The sequence below is a fragment of the Odontesthes bonariensis genome, chromosome 14 (genome assembly GCF_027942865.1).
Source record: "Odontesthes bonariensis isolate fOdoBon6 chromosome 14, fOdoBon6.hap1, whole genome shotgun sequence".
NCBI lineage: Eukaryota > Metazoa > Chordata > Actinopteri > Atheriniformes > Atherinopsidae > Odontesthes > Odontesthes bonariensis.
Genome location: NC_134519.1, coordinates 12,207,267 through 12,223,794, shown reverse-complemented (window position 1 = coordinate 12,223,794; position 16,528 = coordinate 12,207,267). Strand labels below are relative to the sequence as shown.

The 16,528-nt window shown below is 41.6% G+C and overlaps 1 protein-coding gene across 1 annotated transcript in view; it reads left to right on the top strand.

Annotated features, from left to right (window-relative positions):
* The first annotated feature begins 366 nt into the window (after positions 1–366).
* The window catches only part of acss2l (acyl-CoA synthetase short chain family member 2 like), a 19,297-nt gene continuing 3,135 nt past the window's right edge, over positions 367–16,528 (top strand). Inside the window, exons 1-16 of the mRNA XM_075482903.1 lie at positions 367–655; positions 750–945; positions 3,268–3,359; positions 3,906–4,009; positions 9,535–9,607; positions 9,768–9,843; positions 10,566–10,650; positions 11,742–11,879; positions 12,182–12,352; positions 12,461–12,594; positions 13,626–13,758; positions 14,524–14,580; positions 14,970–15,050; positions 15,306–15,414; positions 15,592–15,660; positions 15,803–15,979. Of these exons, the coding sequence (XP_075339018.1) occupies positions 532–655; positions 750–945; positions 3,268–3,359; positions 3,906–4,009; positions 9,535–9,607; positions 9,768–9,843; positions 10,566–10,650; positions 11,742–11,879; positions 12,182–12,352; positions 12,461–12,594; positions 13,626–13,758; positions 14,524–14,580; positions 14,970–15,050; positions 15,306–15,414; positions 15,592–15,660; positions 15,803–15,979 (1,819 nt within the window). The 5' untranslated portion in view covers positions 367–531. The remainder of the gene's footprint in view (positions 656–749; positions 946–3,267; positions 3,360–3,905; positions 4,010–9,534; positions 9,608–9,767; positions 9,844–10,565; positions 10,651–11,741; positions 11,880–12,181; positions 12,353–12,460; positions 12,595–13,625; positions 13,759–14,523; positions 14,581–14,969; positions 15,051–15,305; positions 15,415–15,591; positions 15,661–15,802; positions 15,980–16,528) is intronic.

The window sequence follows — 16,528 nt, the reverse complement described above, 5'->3', positions numbered from 1 at the left end:
ACAAAACTGTGACAAGAATAAAATGTAATCCTCTTAAAATATGAAAATATACACAATAAATGTATGGATGGGAGAAAAACCTTGAAGATCAGTGGACGGCTTCTGTTTTCTGTGTTTTTCTCTCTGTTTCTGAGAGCACCCATCGCCCTCCCTCTCAAAACAAACCTCTGTCTGCCCCCCTGAATCTACTGCATTCATCCTGCAGCACACAGCCTCCTCATTCTCCACCACCCTCTTGCTTGAAAAAATAATGCGATCAGCATGCGAGGGGGGGCTCATCCAATGAAAAAGTGGGAGTGCTGCACCCTGTGAGCCTATTGGCTGTACTGACACTAAGCAGACTGAGGGAAGAGTCTGCAGATCAGGGATTAGGGGTGGGTGTTTATGCATGCTGAATTGTATTGCCTCAGCAGAAGGCCTTGTTCTTACCTTACTCTGGAGGATCCCGACAGACCAGCAGTGACTCCAGATTTACCCGTTTGCTGACTTGCCCTCAGATGACATAGGTCTGTCTACATCTGTCCTTCCACCATGGTTGTTCCTGAATCCCAGGACAAGATGTACGACCCTCCTGTCGACTTGCAGAGAGATGCTCATGTACCTGATTTTAATTCCTATCTGGAAATGTACAGGAAGTCGCTGGAGACTCCAGAAGGTAGGTCAAATAGGTCTGTGTTTCTCTGAGCCTGTCTTTACACCGTATCTTCGTGCTCTGCCCGATGTGACAGAAAGATATCACTTTGTTTTAGCTTTCTGGAAGGAGATTGCCGATAAGTTCTTTTGGAAGAAGCCAGCAACAGGGCCGATGCTGCAGTACAACTTTGACGTGACAAAAGGCAACATATACATCAAGTGCATGGAGGGGGCCAAAACCAACATGTGCTACAATGTCTTGGACAGGCACGTCAAGGAGGGGAACCTCGGTGAAAAGGTTGCCTATTACTGGTAAGCAACAACATGCCTCCAGAGTGAAGGATGGCTTTGATAGAAGGTGCTGTCTGCAGTTATGTCAGGTATTCCAGTCTATAACAACTGCTGTGTCCCCTGTGCCGAACACACTGCACCAGCCAAACCTCTCTTGCAAAACAAAGTCACAGATTCAATCTTCCTCCGTTCCAGCTTTTTCTAAATTAAGTTGCCAGCTTCTTGCAGTAAATCCCCACTTAAGGCTGAACACAGTGTTGTTCTGACATTGTAATATGGCACGTATTTGCTCTGTCAACCCCAGAAGCTTAGCAAACAAGAAGTAGCTGCTCTTCAAGTTGAGTTGTATAGGGGTTCAGTTTTACATGGGCACACCAGAGATTTCAGTGCTGTTTGCACAAGTCAAATCACATCAGCAAGTACATGGTTTGTTTAGACCTCTATTTAAACACTGTTAAGATTTCAGATCAAATCTGATCACAATTTATTTTGCAACACTGTCTCCAATAGTAGGACTGCAAAAAAACAAGACAGCAAAACGTATTTTGAAATCAAGGAGTCCTTTTCTGTTATTTGACCCACACCAGGTACAAAGGCCAAAACTAAAAGAGACCAGCAGTTGTTGCATTCCAGCAATATAACAGAGCGGAGCACTAAGTTTCAGTGGTTACTTTCACCTGACAAATCAGACTATCAAAAGGTTTCATCACAACAGCTGTCCCTCCAATCGTATTTGTCCAGACAATTGTTAGTTGATAAAAAGAGGGTGAAGCAGTGCTTTTATATTCAGTGATCAGCATTGTTCTGATGCATGAGATGTTCGTCATCTTGTTAAATATGCAAGTTATTTTTACCCTAAGTCTATGATGTGTAGGTAACAAATAGCTTTAATTCTAAATATGCTCAACGTGTCTCTGCATCAGTTGGAGAATGAGTAAAGTAAAAAGGAGAATAATCATTCATTGAGGTATTTAATATTAGCTTAGATTTAAGGCCGTGTTATCAGGGGGGGGGTTGTTTCATCTTATAAGTTTAAGTTGAACTCATAATAAGATTTCTGTGTGAATTTACTTCCATATGAAACAATTAAAATTGAAATACACACTAAATCATTACTTTGCTTGGCACACTTTTTGGTGGTTGGGTCGATGCAGTTTTGAGTTTCCTCATAAAAATAAACAGAAAATATGCTGGTATTTCATCATGTAAGCCAATAGAATGATGTAAACGCTTGAATTGACCCCGGGGAAATTTAAAAGGAGGTAAACCTTAATAAAAACATTACTCCTCAGGTCAGTATCCGTATGTGTGTTAATCAGTATGTTTGATTAATGATTGCAGAGTTTGATCTTTGTCATGAATCATTTCCTTGTTCTCAGGTGGGCGACAAGGTGGATGCCAGGTTGTCGCAGCGTTTTGGCTTCTGTTGAGGCTCGCTACCAATCTGTTATGCTGTCATGTCAATCACACAGTGACACATAGTTTCGCAAATAACTGTCCCAACAAGCGTCCAAACCAAATATAGACCGAGCAACAACTGGAACAGGTTATCTCGCCTGTGAACTCTTAGAACTCACGGGACAACTTTGAACAATCTCCAGCTGTATGAGAAAGCACTTTTGGAGGAAACTGATGTTAGCTACAACAGCTGGATGGATGCAGTGATTTGCAAAAATAAAACTGACACAATTAATTGATGAAAACTGAGATTCTTTAAAAAAAAACATTTTAAAAGCACGTGTAAATGTTAAATGATCCTGTGCTTGCTGGATGTAGGATTTCAGCCGAACAGATCTGGGCATTTTTGCACCCGTTAAAGCGACAGGTCAGGGCTGCACGCAGGCCAGTTCCCACACAGATATGTTGTTGTAATGTGTGCAGCATGTGGTTTGACATCTTCTGGCTGAAATGAATAAGGTCTTCCCTGCAAAAGACGTCGTCTGGATGGCAGCATACGTTGCTCCAAAACCTGTTCGGTGTTCATGATGCCTTCACATATGAGCTGGTCACATGTTGTATGTGCTAATGGGCCCCCATTGAGCTGGCTCCTCGTAACTAGCCTCTCCTTTGTATCTCAGAAGATGCAGCATCCATGTTTTTCATGAAGAAGTTCACATTTAAGACAGTTTTCCTGATCTCCTCGGACTATTTTAAACAAACTGGAGCCCAGAGACGATGGCAGTTTATGGTTCTTACTGAGTTTTTTTTTCATTGCATGGTCAAAATTGATCTGAAAATGAATTTTTTGATGATTTTTTGAGAAGCCATACAAAGAATCTGAGCCAGGTTTTGCAGAACTCTCATAGATCAGAGTGTTTGTCTTCTGGCGTCTTGTCTCCTCAGGGAGGGAAACTCACCTGACCATCACACAACCATCACCTATGGCCAGCTGCTCAGCCAAGTCTGCCGCTGCGCTAATGTGCTCAAGCAAATGGGTAAGAAGTCAACCTCAACCACAGAAAATTCCGCATTGAAACAATGTTTTTTCATTTCACTTGCTTACTAATCAAAACAAAAGGTGACACAATGATGAGTATCTTAATTTAAGAATCATAAATTAGAGGAAAACAAGAAAGAAAAGTTATTTTCTGTATTACTTAAACAGCAACTGAGTATTTTGGCTGACTGTTAACAGTATCTGTAAAAAGACCGAGCAAGTGATTTTTATTCTTAGTACAAAGATTATCTGTGTATAAAATGTAAGTGCATGTCCAAACCCTCGGTCATGGATAAGTCAGATATGTTCTATGGGATAATAATAGCGCTGTCATGTAGGTCATGAAGATAATGCACGCCAAAAGACTATAAGTACGATGTGTCAATGCACTAATTGCAGACACACAGTATTGTACGTGTCTGGCTCACATCCATCATCTCTGTCACTGTGGAAACTGAGTCGAGACGTGACCCAGGTGTACCCTTTTATGGAGTTCAACTCTTCGAAAATTTGACAATCATGTGTGTTTGTTTCTTTTATCAAGGGGTGAAAAAGGGAGACAGGGTGTCCATCTACTTACCCATGATCCCAGAGCTGGTCTACACCATGCTGGCCTGTGCCAGAATAGGTGCTGTTCACTCCATCGTGGTAAGCTCTCCGATCAATCACACAAATATAGAACTTGTCATTTCCCTTTTTTATTATTGTGGGGAATGGGGAGCTCAAAGTGTTTTTAAAGTATGCGCCGTCTCACTCAAGCAAAGAAAAGGCTTTTTACTCTTCAATGTCCCTACTGTCATTTGCCTCCTTTTATTTTTGAGCGCTTCGCTCGTGTCTGCTACGTACCCACATGTGATGGAAACGCTGCCCTCATTTTTGCATCGTTTTTGTAGACAATCAACACGTAGGCTGCTTGTGTTTGCCGCTCTGACCCATTTTCTACAAGAAAGCTCCACCTGAACCTGTGTTCTGGCTGCTGTTAGTGCAGGCTGCCTCACTCCAGCAGTTATCAGTGTTCACACAGAACTGGCAGCACCTGCACTCAGAATATATGGGTCACACACATGTTTCCAGCCTGGGAAGGTTGGCGGGCCGGCACTATTCTGGATATTCAACCTTCCTCTTCCACGCAAAGGTTAGGAGCTGTGTTAAAAATATCTGCGAGCCACAGCTCCGGGGTGGACTCCTTATGACCTGCAAAGGTCTGTGTTTGGCGGACTTGAGTGTAATTGACCTTGTCAGTGCTCAGTCATTGTTGTATATTTTCCAGCAGAATTTTTTTATTACATTAGACACAAACAACACTCCAATGTCAGCGTGTTGGATTCACACGTGACTATTAATATAAGTCCGGAATAATTTTGGCCTAAAATTCAGACAGAGATGAAGCCAGACACTTTTGGCTCAGCCGACACAGTGAGTCCAGAGTCCTCGGTGACCAGACTGATAACGCTGCCATCAACACTGAAACTTTACGCTCCATGAACTATTAACCTTGGCCAGAGAATGGGAGTCTGGCAGCGGATGCAGAAAATGGCAGTCATGCAAAAAAGCAATTATTGGGGGGCTGGTTCATTATGTAAGATTAAACCAAGTTGCTCAGCTATAAATGGTAATGAGAGGGGAAAGCACGCAGCACCAGCGTGTCAGCTGGATTTACTATTACAGGCCATATCTGAGACATCACAGCTGGGGTTTTCTTACAGCCTTCTGCTTAGTTTTGACTAAACTTGACAAAGCTTTGATTGAAAGCTCCCTGTGCTCGTCATAACATTGTATTTTATAGTTTGGACCATCACACTGTCGTGGTGTCGGGGCTCCCTCACTCACAATTCATAGTATTTCAGATTAGAGGATTGACTCGGAGAGTCCGAAACCCCCCAGCTTTAAAAACATGAAGACAAATTAAGAAAATTACACATCAAATAGTCAAATCATCATGCAGGTCTTTGCAGTTCAAAGGGTGTGTACTGTATATACTAAGGGAGTGTGTGTTTGGGATAGTTCAGTTTCTTAGGTGTGCTATGAGTCAAACATCTTAGATTAAAAACAAAAGTTTGGTAGATGGGCTCTTTTGGGTATTTCCACATCTAATATCAACAAATTGGGGTGTTGGGACAAACCAATATTCACGGTAATCTCGGTATTTATCGTGTTGATAAAACACACCCATGATAAAGTTGGGGTTTGAGCTTAGCTGAAAAAAATCAAAACATGATTGAATACAGATTGGATTTGTATAATTTCTGTCATTCAATTTCTAATCAAAGGAGACAAAAAAAAAAGTTGAATTAGCCGGACAGCAATGTTTATATTTAAAAAAATTTAAAATGTGCCATCGGCTTTTATTTGACAGTAGGTGGACAGAGAGAGTGGGGGAATGCATTCAGCAAAGAGCCTGGGGCCAGGACTCATCCTGGGGCCCGTAGCTTCTGTACATTGGGCACCTGCTTAACAATTTGAGCTATACGGCACTCCAATATGGAAATGATAGTGTTATCGTGAAAGCTTCCAGTCACAATAATAGTGTAATGAACATCCTATAAGGTGACAGCCCAAAGAAAACCAAAGAAAAACACATCTTATTCACCTAATTAATGTGCATTCATTTGATTTCAGCACAGTGAAAATCTACTGTTTTGGTCTCATCTCAGTTGGTTTTGTCATGATTGTTGTTTGAGATAGAGAGCAACACTTAACAGTGGGGGGGAGTGGATAATAAACTTAATTTCTAACTAAGACAATTCCAAATGACTATGTTTACTTGACACACACACAAAAAAGAATTATTGTGTTAGTTTGGCTTTTAAAATATGCGTTAGTCTGACTAAAATAGTAAGAAATTGCACTTCAAATCCAGTTGGGGATCAAATCACTTCTGCTTGTATACACTCAGTTATTCAATTCAATTCTTTATTTCAGACCCAGGGGGATCCATATCACACATAAAAAACATCACATCAAACATCACAAAACATCAAAAATAGTTAAAAACAGAAGAACAATAAGAAAGAAAGAAAATAAAACACAGAGATATTGCATAGCTCACTATCTCACATACAGGCATGTTCGCCAGTGACTCCATAAACTTGACTGCAGTCTTACAGAACTACGTCCAGGGCTAGCCAACACAGCAATCACATCGTTATGTGACTCAGATACCCTGCACATAAATCCATACATCAATTTACGCACCCCAGCACTGACAAACATGTGACTTGCGCTGGACCTTCTTGGGATTCTCAGCAGCATCTTCGTGCTGTCATTGTAAGCCACCATAAGTTTCCTAAGGCTGCCTTGTTTGTAGTGGCACCACAAATGTGCAGTGTACATTGGTGTGCAGTACGCTTTGAAGAGTGAGATCTTGACTGTCACAGAGCACATACTAAATTTACGGCACAGCATGTTTGCTTGCACATACAATTTCTGCCGTTGCCTATAGATATCTCTATCATCTGACAGGTCATTAGCAATAATGTGGCCAAGATATTTGATATCACTGCACTCAGTGAGTGCAGTGCCAGCCAGATAGAAGGCAGGGAACGGTGATCGTTTATCTTCTCTGCTACTTATGATCATGATCTTACTCTTACCCGCATTATATTTTATGTCACACTCCTCTCCATACTGTGAGCATATTCTTAGTAACTGTTGCAAACCAGCAGTACATGGACTAAGGATGACCAAGTCATCTGCATACATTATGTGATTGACTATTATGTCACCAACCCTACAGCCAGTTCCACACATATTTAGAGACAATGACAAATCATTCATATGCATATTAAAAAGAAAAGGAGATAAAATTCCACCCTGTCGAACACCATTGGTGACAAGGAAGGGAGCAGAGATCACATTACCCCATTTCACCCTCATTGTCTGATGTGAGTACCAATAAACCAGTATTCTAATTAAAAAACCAGGGACCCCACTGTTGGACAGTTTTAAAAATAATTTCTCATGACTGATGCGATCAAAAGCCTTAGAGGCCTTTATCGCTGTGTCCAACACGCAACCCGCGCGCATTATAAGACGCAACACAGATATTCATATTAGTTTGTGGATTCTACTGCACATCTATGCAGCCATATTCTCACGTTGAGCAGGTGTGCCATGACATTTCAGCTCACTGCCCCCCTCTTCACTAAGGACCCTTGGACCACGAGCTTCATAAAATCGGCGCACATAAATCCCAGCGGGCCAGTTACACTAAAGGTTTGGTCAAATGGTAAAATAATAACTTCAGACTGTCTTTTCCGAAGCTCTCTTCCTTGGTTTCGATGGAAAAACGTCATGTAGTTTAGGAAAGACAGTTGGAAACATTTTCAAGGAGCACCTGTGATGTGGATCTACAGCACTGAAACTTCAGATGTTCAATAAATATTCTACTAAAAGTGCTTTAGATATTTTATCTAATCCACATATCTTATGACCTTGTTAAACAAAGGTTATCACACATGTATAACTTTAGAAATAATGTAGAATATTACATAATTATCAAGGCTCTTAATTTAAAAAAAGGAAAGAAAAACTTAAATAAAAACTTAAAAGGTAAATATGCTGGTGTCACAGGCTGCTCATACTCATCCGACTGGATGAAAATGATCAAGCACCGCCATAAAAGCTCTTAGGGCCCATTTCCTTTATTGTGGCTACAGCTCAGACACTACTGGGTAATTTCACTCAGTTTAGAAGGTTGATAAGTGTAAAAAGACGACTGGACAGGACCTCTAAACTGGCCGAGGAACTCTGTGCCAGCGCCACAGTTCCTGTTTAGCACACAGAAGAAGAAGACAGGAACAAAGAATAATTTGCATAAAACAACTGTAATTCCCTGTAAAGCTGCTCTCATTCACATATTTTCAGTTCGTTTTGTCAGATGCCTGAACACATCCAAAACTGTGTTTGAAAATCAGCCCGTTAAGATGTTAATGTTTCAACTCGTGGTTGCTTAAAGCATTTTCACTCCATCGTTCTGATCTAATGAAATCCTGATTTTATAACCAAATCTGACAAAATCCCCATTTAAGCAACTTAAAGCCAACCTCTGTGAGGTGAATTCAGCTTCACTCACATGTATGGAGAGAAAATTAGAAGCGGCCGAATATCTTAAACATTTTCTCACACAGTCATTGGACTCACTGGTCAATAAATTAGTTCAATCCCCTCCTGTGTACGTGTTCTGGAACAAGTACGGTGGTCCAGTTAACTGGCAAAGTCGACCTGTTACTGAACATCAACTCCACTGTGCTTATAAACGTACTGATGAGGATACAAGGCTAAAAGCTCTGCTGCTGATGGCGAGGAAGTTATGTTTGAGCAAAGAAGAACAGAAGAAAAACCATGTTGAAAGCAGTGTCCTCTGCCATGCCAAAGCTGTCAACCTGGGGAAACTCTACACCCGACATGTGAGAGTTGGTAGGCCTGGACAACACCAGTATTCAGATAGAGAGTCTGAAAATAAAGCAGGACAGCATTTGGCTGCGAGGGGGAGGCACAAAGAGAGCAGTGGTGCTCGAACAAGATAGAGGAAGCAATAAAAGAGGGACCCCCCACTATAAATAAAAAGCAATGAATGAAATGAAATAGCATTATCTGACTTTTTTTCATAGCAGTTGGATTCTAAAGTAGAGCTAATCCACTGAAAGAGTCTGAGCGGGTACCTCATTTTTCCTTTTTTATAAACACTAATTTACCAAATGGAAACGCAGACTACCGTGAAAATATAGTCCCTGTGACAGAAACAATCAGTTTTGTGCTGAAATGCTTTGCTGCGTAGCACTGCATTCGAAGGCTTTGAGGAAGTCACGACAAAACATTTAAGACTGGAACGCTCAGCTTATTATCGATTGATCTACGTCTACCGACTGTTTAAAAAGCAACATTACCCAAACACATTGCCATCAAATGGCTAGAAATCCAGTTAATTAGCCATCTGGTAATTATCTCAAACACTTTATTTGGAGGTGAAACCAACAGTTAAAAGCCCGGAAATCGCACGTGTCTCAAACTCTCTTGTAAGCAGTGGTCTCTAACCTCAGTTATTACTTAAATGATTTCATAAGCAGAGAGAGGATTCTTAAAAACTGACATTGTTCTTTAAAGCAAACGCCTCGACAACTGCTTCACCTTTCCCCCGTCTTTTTGTCTTGTTTTTCTCCTTGCATGTTAAGTTTGCAGGTTTCTCCTCCGAGTCTCTGTGTGAAAGGATTATTGATGCCCAAAGCAGCGTTCTGGTGACAGCAGGTATGTCCTAACATTTGAGCTGTCCGTTTTAAACGTGCGTGCGACACAGCAGCATGAGGATCTGATATGTGGCAGCGCCACGGGCTGTAAAACGATTCCCCTCCTTGTTTTTTAATGCCTCGTCTATCTGTTCCCCCCTCTGTACCTCCACAACACACAGATGGTGTTTACAGAGGAGAGAAGCTGATCAACCTGAAGCAGATTTCGGACGAGGCTTTGGAGAAGTCCAAGGAAAAGTAGGTCCTGCTTTATATGGCCGACAGTTTCCCAGTTCCCAGCAACCGCCTGTATTTACACTGGCTGCTGCTGGTAATATCACTCAGCTTCCTGGAACACGAGGACGGACACACACACACACACACACACACACACACACACACACACACACACACACACACACACACACACACACAGTCAGTGTAATCAGCTGTTATGAAAAAGGCTGAAGAAACACACCACTGGGCTTTTAGATTACAGGGTTGCCGGGGCAACAAGGAGCACTTAGATTCATCAGGGAAGCCCAAGCTGCTCGTCTCCCAGGGCAACGAGAGCCTGGAAGAGATGTGAGCTGAGGCAGGGCGTGCTGAGGGGCACAAAGTATCAGAAACGCAGATGTGTTGAGAGAATGAGTTCAAAATGAATAAATGTGAGGATAATGTTTCCTACACTGTTTATGACAAAGATGGAAATAACAAGTTTTTCTTTTTGCAAAAACCTGAAAATCTGTTTAATGTACTATTAACTCAAAATCAGACTGTTCATATTATTCAATTATCACTGATTTTCTCTCTTTCTCACTTACCATCCATCATCTACCATTACTGATTGTATCAATATGGATGATAAGAGGAAAAAATGAGAGATGAGATGAAGTTAAAACACAACATAAGAAAACCTCAAACAAAATATTTTTTTAACCCATAAAAAGTCCTAAATCATTTTTTTTATTTGATCACAGAGCATCATCCAGTGTCACTAAATGCCTGGTCGTCAGGCACCATGCACTGAGGACAAAAAGTGGAACTTCATGCAACAAACTGCAGGTAGGTTTGTTTTAGGTGTATTCTTTTCAAATTTATTGATTCAGTCAAACCAAACTAAACCACAAAGTAAGAATCTTATATGTATGTAAAAAAAAAATTATATTAAAGAGCATTTTTTTGGTCTTACATAATTGATTTAAATCAGAATAAACAACTGAAATGTGCCCAGTCTAACCAGAAAATGTGTATTAGGTATGTCTGAGAACATGTCCGATATGTGGTGGTGTCACAATCCAACTGGGAGATGGTAACGTGTCTCTGGATTGTTCTTTCTTAAAAAACAGTTCACTTGACGTGATGGGAATTGCGACACATGAATATTAAGCTGTGTAATCCAAAACTATATGTACTATATGTAGGACATTTGGTCTGTTCTATATTCCCTATCATTCTTATTTAAGGATAAATGGGTCTGGGTTCTTATGGGTTAAACCTAACTGTGTACAGCAGCTAGAAGGAAGGGTAAACCAGTGATGTTTTGCCAGTATGTGTTCAGAGAGCATAAAGACCAATGGATCTTCTGCCGTTCCCTCATTTCCTCTTTATAAGTGTTTGTGGCCACATCAACCCTAACAACACGCGGGAAGTGGACATCATAATAAAGTAACCGATACCGACAAGATGACGAATGGAAACTTAAGCTGCATCTGGGTTGGGAGCAGAGTAATGAATTAGCATCTTCACATCTCTGGATAGGTTTGGCAATCAGTGAACAAAAAACAGAAAATCACTGACTCCACAATTTTTTAAATATTGCACTCTAGGAAAATCAAGTCTTGAAATGTCTGATTTGCAAATTCATATGCACTTTTAATAGGATGTTTGATAGCAAACTTTATCAAGAATCAGTTATATAAAAAAACATATGGTACTCATGTCATACACATTGTTGTGTATAAATTTCACAAACAAGGAGAAACCGCTTATATCTGAGCTTTGTAATCCTGTCTGTTTCCATCATGGCTGAAAGAGGGCACAGTATATTAGATTCAAACCTGGCATGCTGTGCCGCCGCTGGTGTGTTCTGCACACGATTTGAGCTGCTGTGATGAGCAGGTTTATGTTCTAAACCTGTTCCCTGGTGCATTCAGACGCCCTGGGACTCAGAACGAGATGTGTGGTGGGACGAGGCGATGAGAGAGTCTCCTGAGGAGTGTGAACCTGAGTGGCTGGACGCTGAGGACCCGCTGTTCATCCTCTACACCAGCGGCTCCACCGGCAAACCCAAAGTAAGACCCGTAGAGGCATGTTTCACATCAGTGAAATCCCTCTGAAACCAAATCTTTTGTAGAAATTACAGCATCTGTTTGGTTTTCCAATAAGTCTGCAATGACTTTAGGTTGTTGTGAAACAGTGAGAGTTTCTGTCAAGAGGCTTAAATGCAATCACACGGTAGAAAGTTATTGCTTCACTTTGTATTTTTGTTTCTTTTTGTCACTTTCCCTCTCAAACACACCTGCACCCACATCTCTGTCCCATATTATTCCCCGTCTCCCTCCATGTTGACGACTCCTCTTTGTGTGCTGTGCAGGGTGTTGTCCACACGGTCGCCGGCTATCTGCTCTACACGTCTCTGACCTTCAGGTGCGTTTTCGATCATCACCATGACGACGTGTACTGGTGCACGGCAGACATCGGCTGGATCACCGGCCACTCTTACATCACCTACGGGCCCCTTGCAAACGGCGCCACGAGTGTCCTTGTGAGTGAAATCAGCACTGTTCCATGATGGACACTTTAAAGCATAAACGCTTCTGGTAGGATCAGCTCATCAGTGTGTGTACGTGTGCATCCGGGTGTGTCATTCCAGTTCGAAGGGATCCCCGTCCACCCTCATGTCGGCAGGCTCTGGGAGATCATTGAGAAGTACAAAGTCACCAAGTTTTACACGGCTCCAACAGCCATCCGCCTGCTGATGAAGTACGGGCACGAACCACTGCAGAAGTAAGTGAATTCATCTGCTGGGAGTCAGAGCAGTTCAGAGGAACGCATCTTTCTTTAATGAAAAGGTTATTCCAGAGGCTGCTGGAGGAGTTTCAAAGCACAGCTTAACACGAGCGGGGGTTTTGCAACAGGATCTCTCAACTTCTCATATGAAAACTTCCACCTTTAATTTCAAAAGACCTCATGTAGCTTTGTTCTACTCTTATGTGGCTTTTAGCTCTGTGGTGAAGACGCTAAACTATGTATGAACCCCGCTGTGCTGTAAATATTGCTCTGTATATTTTATAAGCTGGAAACAGAAGACTGGATTATCCTTTCACTGAATGAATCAACATTTTTAACAGCTCATCTGCGATGGATGACTGAAAATAGCAAAATGATTATTAATAATTGAATATTGTCAAAATTGTGCTAATGTTGCACATCTTTAGGCTCTTTTTTTTACTTTTGTCTCTCACAAGTCACATTTTATGGTTGTTATGTTTTATGTGTGTTCAGATAAATGCAGCTTCAGATAAACCAAAACACCTGACTTAGCACACCGTGTCATTATCTATTTAATAAGAAAATAACCAAAATGCACAAGCAATGTGTAACTAAGTCCGTCCTTACTGCTTCCATAGGAATTAAGAATCTAAGAAATCAATTTATGGAAGTAATTTTAATTTTCCACATATGTATACATGAATTGAATCCAAATAGTGGGACCTAAACTTTGTATAAAACTACATGATTTGAATGAATATATCAAGCTACTCCTCACCACTGGTGCTAAATAAGTTAGTGGCTTAGCTTAGTTTAAAGACTTGTTAGAGTAGTTTAGTTTTGTCTTAAAAGACCCAAATTTTGGAATATATTTGGTTAAAGAGTTGTTGGATGAGACGCTGCAGTTATAAGATCAAAGTGAAGGAAGAAATGAACATCGTCACTGATCTTTGTTGTCAGAGGGGAGCTCCTTGCTTTAAGAAAAGGACGAGGGCCATATAATGATGCAATCTCAGATTTAAAAGGGAAATCTGTTGACTCGACAGGTATGACCTCTCCAGCCTGAAGATTCTGGGTACTGTGGGCGAGCCCATCAATCCCGAGGCGTGGCAGTGGTACCACGAGGTGGTCGGTCAGGGCAGATGTCCTGTGGTCGACACTTTCTGGCAGACGGAGACGGTGAGAAAACACACACTTATAAAGATACTCAGAGTCATCATACTTCAGTAGTACGGAAGCCCTAAACGGCCATAGGTACATACATTTTATTCCATCCGTTTTCCCATGATAACGGGATCATTTTCCTCCGTTTTCTCGTGATAACGAGATAATTTTCCTCCGTTTTCTCGTGATATGTGTTTATGTATTTCTAGCAAAGGTGTACCCATTTTACCCCCCTTTCATTGAAAACTGAATAAAGTAGCCTATGAATCAAACATGGAATGTGGAGCGTTTGTGTAATAATTCTGCTGTGAAAATGCACAAAGCAAATCCCGCTGGTGTGACGAGCATTTCGTTTTCTCGAGATAACGAGTTATTTATCTCGTTATCTCGAGAAAACGATAACGGCACCTCTCGTGCATCATTCGGTAACCATGGAGACGGCCTGGTCCCCTCAGCTGGTGACTGATGAAGTTGACTATATCAACAGGATCACTGAGGTGTAAATGCCTATTGAGCTGCAGTCGAGCCGGCCGTCTCCTTAAATGACGCGGGCCGATATGAAAGTTATCTCTACAAGACAAACCAATTGCGAACACATAAAACACATATAAACAGGGGCGGACTGGGGAGAAAAAGTGGCCTCGAAAACCATCGGTAAATGAACTCGTTATCGCGAGAAAACGATCAGAAAAAAGTTTACACGTACCACGTCCGCTCTGGGCTTCCGTACTTCAGATATTCTGTTTAACACCAACCATCATGTTGTTGAATCCTCTGTAGGGAGGTCATGTGTTGACTCCTCTGCCTGCTGCCACACCTCTGAAACCAGGCTCTGCTGTGAGTATCATCCCCTTCATAATGATATTCCTCTGTACACCTAAAGCATAGGTGTACCAAAGCAGAAATAGTAGAGCTTGAAATTGGTTTATTAAGGAAATAAAACTCTAAATGATTCAGTATCACATATCTGAGTGGCAAAAGGACGAGAGACTTTGTCTTTAGGATATTTTGTGACCCAGTTGTGCAACAATAAATACACCTGAATATAGTCACTGTTGATTGGCCCTCCATCAGCCGGAGGAATTTATGTCCACGTCCAAAACAAAGTAAATTATGAAGTAACATAAGAAATAAAAAGCCCTTGCTTGGAATTTCTGTGATATTAAGTGAAAGAATCACTGCAGCCGCACAGTTATCACACATTAAATCTACAACTCATTTCTCAGACCTTTCCCTTCTTCGGGGTGGAGCCGACCATCCTCAACGAACACGGAGAGGAAGTGGAGGGCGAGGCTGAGGGCTATCTGGTAAGTTTCAGCTCAGCATAATATTTTTCTCTCTGTTGGGACAAACGGGTAGATAAGCTCGCCACCCAGATCAACAGATGCACATTACAAAGGAAATGTAATCCTCCTGTTCTTGCGGGCATTATCTCTAATCTCTCCGACTGTGATCGGCTGATTTTCACTTTGTAGAGCCTTAAAACATATTCAGTTTGGTTTTGTTGCGGCATTTTGACATCTTCCCCCTGTTTCGTAAGAATTCGCCTTTCTTTGTTGCAGGTATTCAAGAGGCCCTGGCCCGGAATAATGCGCACTGTGTTTAAAAACCACGAGCGCTTCGAGAACACCTACTTTAAGAAATTCCCAGGCTTTTATGTGACCGGTGATGGTGAGATGCCAAAATCAACTTAATCTCACTTTTTTTAGTATCTCTCACATATTGAATATAACTCAACGGGTTTTTCTACACAAAATGCACATCTTGATTTCTCACTAAAATACCAAAGTGTCTCTGGAGGGTAAAACCTTATTTGAGGGTAATACAGCTTGTTTTCTCCTCTCGCAGGCTGCAGGCGGGATAAAGACGGCTATTACTGGATCACAGGGAGAATAGACGACATGCTGAATGTGTCAGGTAGTGTGCCGGGAGGTGTTTCTGTCTGCGTCCTTGTAGCCTCAATCCAACTTGTGTCAAGTCCTTCAGATACCGTCTTCAACACTTTTCTCTTTCCAACCTTGTTTAGTTCTTTATTTTTTTTATTTTTTTTGTCCTCCAGGCCACCTAATGAGCACAGCAGAGGTGGAGGCAGCGCTGATGCTTCATCCGGCCGTGTCCGAGGCGGCCGTGGTGAGCCGACCTCACAAGGTGAAGGGAGAGTGTCTCTACTGCTTTGTCACTCTCAAAGACAGGAGGGAGTTCAACCGCACACTGGTGGAGGAGCTAAAGAGACTGGGTGAGGCTCTGTGGCTGTGTAATAGCGTCAGGGTTAAAGGGAAAACCCACTCAAAACATTTTTTTGTGTTGTGTGTTTTCTGTGTCTCAGTAAATAGCACAATAACCTTAACTGTATTGAGCATCATGTCCCATAAATGGACAAGAAATAGAGCATCTCTGTCTGACAAAGCCAAAACTCCCCCTAAAATCAAGATATTCTCCTTCCCTAAAAAACTGAGATGTTGTCTCTAGAATCACAGACGCATGCATTTGGAGTTATCGTGCTTTTCTTCTGGGTTAGAAAGAGTTAAAATGGCACTATACTCTGCGCTGCTCCTGAACTGCTGAAATGCTTCATTTGTAGTCCAAGCTTTTCCTCACAGTTTAATGCATTTGCATAATGCATCAAATGATGAACGAGCACCTATCTCTCATGCAGCTCCTTCGATGGAACAGAATGTGAAGCAGCCTTACATCTGGAATAAATTGTTCTTTTCTTTTTCTTCTTTTCACTCTCTCTTTGTCAGTTTTGTGTTATCTTTTACATCTCCTTTGGTCCTATCTTTTT